We start from the raw sequence: 6154 nt of genomic DNA on the forward strand, positions 1-6154 counted from the left end.
GAATGTAATTCAAGTTTTGTAATAAAGGCCAGATGTTTTTACTGTGTATAAATAAACTTAAGGTATCTATTCTATTCAATTTACCAAGATCAAATTCACCTTATTTCATTGGGTGTGGTTTGAGTATCTTCCCAACTGCCTTCTGTCTACACAAAAGCACCATAATGTAACTGTTGGAGGCATCTTGAGTAGAATATCATTCTAAGTATTGAAGTATCTTGTAAAGGACAGTTTTTTCTTGGGCAAATAGGTAGGATGTAAGGTTGACAATAGATTTTCTCTTCGAGCTCTTGAAAGACAAATTTAATGTTCAAGAGTGAAGCAATTTACCCAACATGGCACAATCAAACCTGCAACAGTCACTTTGCCTTCAGTGGGAATGAGTTTGGAGGAGTGTCAATGCTCCTTTTGTCACTTCATGCTGCAGAAAAAGAATTATTGATACTGACAAACCACTAATCCTCGAAGGAACAGCATCAGTGATTTTGCCACAGTTTTTGGTCACAGCAGTTCTAAAATTGTGACTAAGTACCTTTGCTCACACAGGAAATGCTCCCAGAACACCAAGATAAAGATATTGCCTATACAATGTAGGTAAATTGTTGAAGGGAGAGCAAATTGTAATTTTACTTATAACAATTTTTCCAAAACACAACAAACATTGAACTCTACCACAGCACAATGTCTGACGCAGTGCTTATAATGGCAACCAGTAAGATGTGTTCCTTTCTATCCCACATTTGACATCAGTATAGAGTATGATGACATGCGTAATAAGCCACTTCTGAGTGAACTTTTGTCTCTGTGTCAAAACGAGTCTTCATGCAAAACCATTCCTATGGAAATGTATTTGGCCTACATGTTCATTTTCATGCAAATCAAACTCATTTTCATACATTCAAAAGGTTTTGCACAAAGACTCATTTTGAAACAGAGGCCCAAGGCAACTCAGTAATGGCTTATTCAAGTACTATGTAATACACCTTTTTTATTGCCTCTGTTTTGTTCTTTAATATTGAAATAATGTTGACTGAGCAGATGACGGTAGGCCATTTAGGACTTGTGTGCTCAGGTTAAGAATTGGGATTGGTTCATGTCCTGGTGGTAAATGTATGTAAATCACATATGAGAGTCTTTAAATACACACTTGCATCGGATCATGTGTACTAAAGACCTCCCCAGTGGAGTGTTGATCTATACCCTAGACTAGATTGACATCTCGATCAATACTCCATCAACATCCCAATCGATACTCGGTCGAAACTCAATCAACACTTGATCAACAGTCGGTCGATAATCGGTTGAGTGTCGACCAACTAAGATGCATCAATCAAAAATTGGTTGACTCCCCAACTGTCGACAGAGATGTCGATCAAGTGTAGATGGAGTGTCAGTTTAACTAAGGTGTCAATGGAGTGTCAATCGAGGGTTGATGGAGTGTTGATTGAGGGTATTGATCAGCACTCGATCATGTATTCCTATAGTACACATGATCCCTTACATCTACATTAAATTGATGTGGTATGTGGAACAAACACTCTTTTGGCAGAGTTTTAAGTGAGTTGGTGAAGAAATCTACTTAGTGAGGTGAGAGAAAGTACACATGTTAATCTCCACCTGTACTGACCAGTGGCCTAGTGGATTGAAATCCATTTGTAAATTCCATATAACCCTAGGCAGAAGATGGAACACTGAAATGCATGCATTTCTGTAGCTCAGAGCCTTCTCAAAAATCAGTCATATATATAAATATATCCATTTTTTCTTATGGACCTTTAATAAAACACACTAAAGTGCTCTTTAGACATGTTGTCAAAGCTTCAGCAAAAAGATGTGAAAAATATAAACAATTCTAAAGGTTTATGGCATCCAAATTCCTAGTACTACAGCACACCCTGCCAATTCATGTAAGCATAAGAGTAGCTTTTCTACTTCTTTACAATGATAGGAGCAATCATTTTCTTGTGGCTGTAGTAGCGGCAGTCAGGAGGTACATCAACTTCGATGATTTCTGTTGATATGTTCTCTTTTAGAAATCCACTCTTCAGTAACTCAGGGACTTGTGTTTCCACAAACATCTTCTGGATATCATCGTATTTTGTCTTTAGCAACTCTCCCCATGAAGTGAGGTTACAATATGTCAGTACCCCTCCGGGTTTGAGGAGTCGGAACGCGTGATCCCTGATAAACAGGAACTGATGTGTGTGCCACGTCTCCTCTGACAATGGATATGTGTCATACAGGATGCCATCAAATGAACCATCGTCTAGGCTAGGAACCACATCTTCCCACAAGCCTGTGGAAATAGTGCTCTTTCATTACACGTACATAAACTAAACATATGGGCTGGATGACAATATCCAATATCCTACTACTATTGGTTGGACTGTAGCCCTAGCAAACCCTTCCCCTCCACTGTTGCTAGGCCTTTCCACAAATATCATGTAAAATCACCCACATATCTTTCCAGAAATTCCCAAAAGATCTGCTAAATATCACAAAATGTTTCTAAATATCTTATTATAAAACACTTTTTATAAAAATCTCTTATTTTTGTCATAAAAATACAACAATTTTGAATTACTTGGGGCAAAATTTCTTGGAGTAGTAGGAGATGAGGAAGAAAATTCAGGCACTTCAATGTTACCAGCATCGATCTTCTTGGAAAATTGAAGCCTTAGCCCTTTTAGTGATATGGAATACATTTTTTCAAGAGGGCAATCACTGAACTGGATTGTCTCTGGCACAGAAGAGAGTACTGTATCAAGAAAACAGCGAGGACAACACAAGGCTAAGCCATTCGGATCATGTGTACTAAAGGCATCTACGGTCAAGTGTCGATCAATACCCTTGGTCGACCCTCAATCAACTTTTGATTGACCCTCGATCGACTCTTGATCAAGACTCAATCAGCACATCAGATGACACTCGATGGACATCTCAGTCCAACGCCAGTCGAGAGTCGGCTAATGTTTGCAGACAGGCGATTGAGTGTCAATCAATACATATGAGTCAGTTGACACTGACAGCTGTATGTCAATTGGGTGTTAATCAAGATGTTGATCGAGTTTCGACCTAGTGTCGACCGAGTATCCATCGAGAGATGTTGATCAAGTGTTGATCGAGATATCAATCGAGTCGATCGAGTATGCCTTTAGTACACATAATCCAAAGTTATGAATATTTCCAAATTTATATCTCTAAACTTTCTAAATATTTTAATATCTCGGAAACTTCTAAATATCCAAAAAAAATTACCGCATATTTGTGGAAAGGCCTAGCGGTCGCAGACTTCACTCATTCTCTGCAGTGTAAAATTGTGTGTGACTCATGGCAAGCAACCTGCATCTGCTTTTCCAAGCAGGGGGGCCTCAGATAAAAAGAGAACTCTTCAAATAATAAATAAGTATGGTTCTATAAAAAAAAACAAAAAAAAAACGATAATTGACAAAAGGTTTTGCACAAATAATTCACCGCAATTCTACAAGTCACAATATTTTTCACAGGTTTAGTGTGTTCGCTTGAATTATGGTCACTTCGCCCCATGGTCATTTCACCCCAACCAAAAGTCACTTCGCCCCATAATCGAAGTCACTTCGCCTCATACAAAAGTCACTTTGCCCCATACAGAAGTTACTTTGCTCCATGTAAGAAATTAATGAAATTTGTTGTGAATTTTTTTGTTTTGATGTTGGAGTTGGACTGATTTTGAACTTAAGACTTATGTCAATTCAGATTATTAACTAATGCAGCTTCCAGTCACGTTCGCTTAAATACGCTTGGTAACACTAAATATCATTTCGTTTGATTACTTTCCTCATCACAAATTCTTATACGTTGTAATCCCTCAAAATACACTAAATATCATTTCGTTCAATTACTTTCCTCAACACGAATTCTTATCCGTTGTAATCCCTCAAAACCCCATTAATGCATGGGAACTTGAACAACACAGCAATGATGTACGCTTCAAATTTCAGGACTTAACAGCGATGAAACACTGCTTGTCTTTTGCTCTGTTCTTGTTCTTTTACTTTAAACAATAATTTTAGACAAGGGAGCTTTGGGAAAAAATTACGAGTTTCAATAAAGATAAGTTTGCATAAGTTATTCGGCTTTTTCTAGGATTTTATTTTATCAAAACAATTGTCATGTTTTAATTTCTTTTTTCTGTATTCTATGTATTGCATTGTTGATCATTGCTTTTATTTTATTTGGTGGCTCCTAGAGGAGCCGCTTGTTTTTTTGTTTGGTTGGTTTATCGGCCTAGTCCCTTGGTGCATTCAGGTAAGAGCAGGCTTTCAGCAACCGCTTGGCTGACCGTTTGTTGGCTTAGGGTTAGGGTTGCACTGGAAAACTAAAAGCATTTTAAGGCGTTACATTGCAAGTTCACTTATCCAAGGGTGATAGAGAATCTTTTAAGGTAACACAAATAGTTAAGGTTAAGGTCATATTCCGAATTTTCGAATAAACAAGTCCGTTGAAAGATTGACGTGTTGTGCCAAAAAAAATTAACATAAGTTCACACATTACGCGTGGCAAGAAAACAACAATACAGTCTTCATTAACAGAAGTTCTGTGCAACTACACTCGCAATAAATGAAATACATTCAGGTCAAATATGACAGAAAGAGTTTTACAGGCGGTTGAAACTTTACAGGGTAAAAGCCGCTGGATGGTTTTCAAAAATGTTCGCATACGATCGGCCATCGATCGATCCACGGACTTCGTTTGACTTTGTTGCTATGTAAGTGCTACAAGTGAACACTAAACAACGCGCGTAATCAAACAAAGATATTTAGACACGATCGTACTATAACTACGCCAAGATCTTGATCGCTTTTTAAGTTCTTTAACCACGAACATGTTTAAAAACAAGGTTTTTACAAGCAATTCATACTCTAGAGGGTTACAGTTTTTGAAATTCGATCGGCCATCGATCAACGAGCGCATCAACAACATCAGCATGGCGTGGGGGACAGAGAGAGATTAGGGCGAGTGAAACTAACAAACATGTCATCCACATCGTATTTATGAATGGGCCGACTATAACATCAGTTAGGCAAATAGAGACAATATTGTAATCATATATACACTTTAATCTTTAATAAGTATACTCCTTAAACAGTGGAACTATACTAGGAGTTTAAAATAACATAATAAAAGCACGTTAATTATATCATGGAGCGAAGTAACTTCCGTATGGGGTGAAGTGACTTTTTTATAGGGCAAGGTGACCTCGGTTATGGGGCGAAGTGACTTTTGGTTGGGGCGAAGTGACCGGAGGCGAAATGACCATGGAGCGAAGTGACCGGATACCGTTCGCTTGCAATGCTTGAATTACCCTACCTTTCAACGGAGTCACTTTCTGCTTGGCTTCTTTAGAAAACACTTCAAGCCGTTTGAACACATCGTCGTTGCATTCAACTATGACGTGTTCATCTACAGGAAAAGACTGGATTTTTGTCGCCGAAATTGCCATTCCAAAGCCGAGTTCCAGAACACGGCCGCCTTTCGACGCTGCTATCGAAGCCAATTTATGCATGTACGGGGTTTCCCATCTCTCCATAACTGGTTTTCCCATGATTTCCAAATGCTCGTCTGTCTTATCGTATTTTGCTCCTGCGTCCCTCCAAGACGACTTGCAGTCTTCCCCTGTGCTGAAGATTTTAACTTCCGCCATGATACTGTGCGTTTCTACAACAGACACTCAATCTGCTTTCTTGCAAACTTGAGATTGAGAAAGAGCGCGCTGAAAGAGCCGGCAAAAGAATTTAAGGCATTCTCTACCCTAGAGCTGTTCTCTTTTGCGCATGACGGACAGCGAGATCAAGAAAGCGAAGGGTCTGGGGTCGAGAGTGAATTTAAGCAAAACTGACAGTGAATTTTCTCGCGTTTCCCTCAGTGAAATTCCGTAAAATTTGGCAGATTGGTAGTAAATATTTTACTTTAGTCGGAGCTCGTTTTTCAGAGAAATCTATAAGACCAGATTTTTTGCAGCGGTAAAAGACATAAATTTGAAAAAAATTGAAAAAACTGCCTTTACAAACCCTACTGTTTTCGTGTTTGAAATTCGTATCCCGCTGGAAGCGACGTGTTGTAAAAATTTTGGAAGATTTCACCGAAGAAAATTCAAGAAAATCACAAATAAAGC

General features: G+C 38.6%; 1 protein-coding gene across 1 annotated transcript; it reads right to left on the reverse strand.

Annotated features, from left to right (window-relative positions):
• Positions 1-1744: 1744 nt before the first annotated feature.
• Positions 1745-5813, reverse strand: LOC110047099 (guanidinoacetate N-methyltransferase A-like). Its single transcript, XM_020752833.2, has 2 exons — positions 5350-5813; positions 1745-2296 (listed from the first exon to the last, which is right to left on the reverse strand). Exons 1-2 carry the CDS (start codon positions 5681-5683, stop codon positions 1929-1931), a joined length of 702 nt encoding a protein of 233 aa, XP_020608492.1. The 5' UTR covers positions 5684-5813; the 3' UTR covers positions 1745-1928.
• Positions 5814-6154: the final 341 nt, after the last annotated feature.

This window comes from Orbicella faveolata, unplaced genomic scaffold (assembly GCF_042242905.1).
Source record: "Orbicella faveolata isolate gen_17 unplaced genomic scaffold, um_ofav_v1 contig_1, whole genome shotgun sequence".
Classification (NCBI taxonomy): domain Eukaryota; kingdom Metazoa; phylum Cnidaria; class Anthozoa; order Scleractinia; family Merulinidae; genus Orbicella; species Orbicella faveolata.

Bases quoted from the DNA above. Each gene is read 5' to 3' on its own strand.
- LOC110047099 (XM_020752833.2), bottom strand. From the start codon at position 5,683: ATGGCGGAAGTTAAAATCTTCAGCACAGGGGAAGACTGCAAGTCGTCT. The intron at 2,297-5,349 runs GTAGGGTAATTC...CTATTTCCACAG, and splicing joins GAAAGTGACTCCGTTGAAAG to GCTTGTGGGAAGATGTGGTT.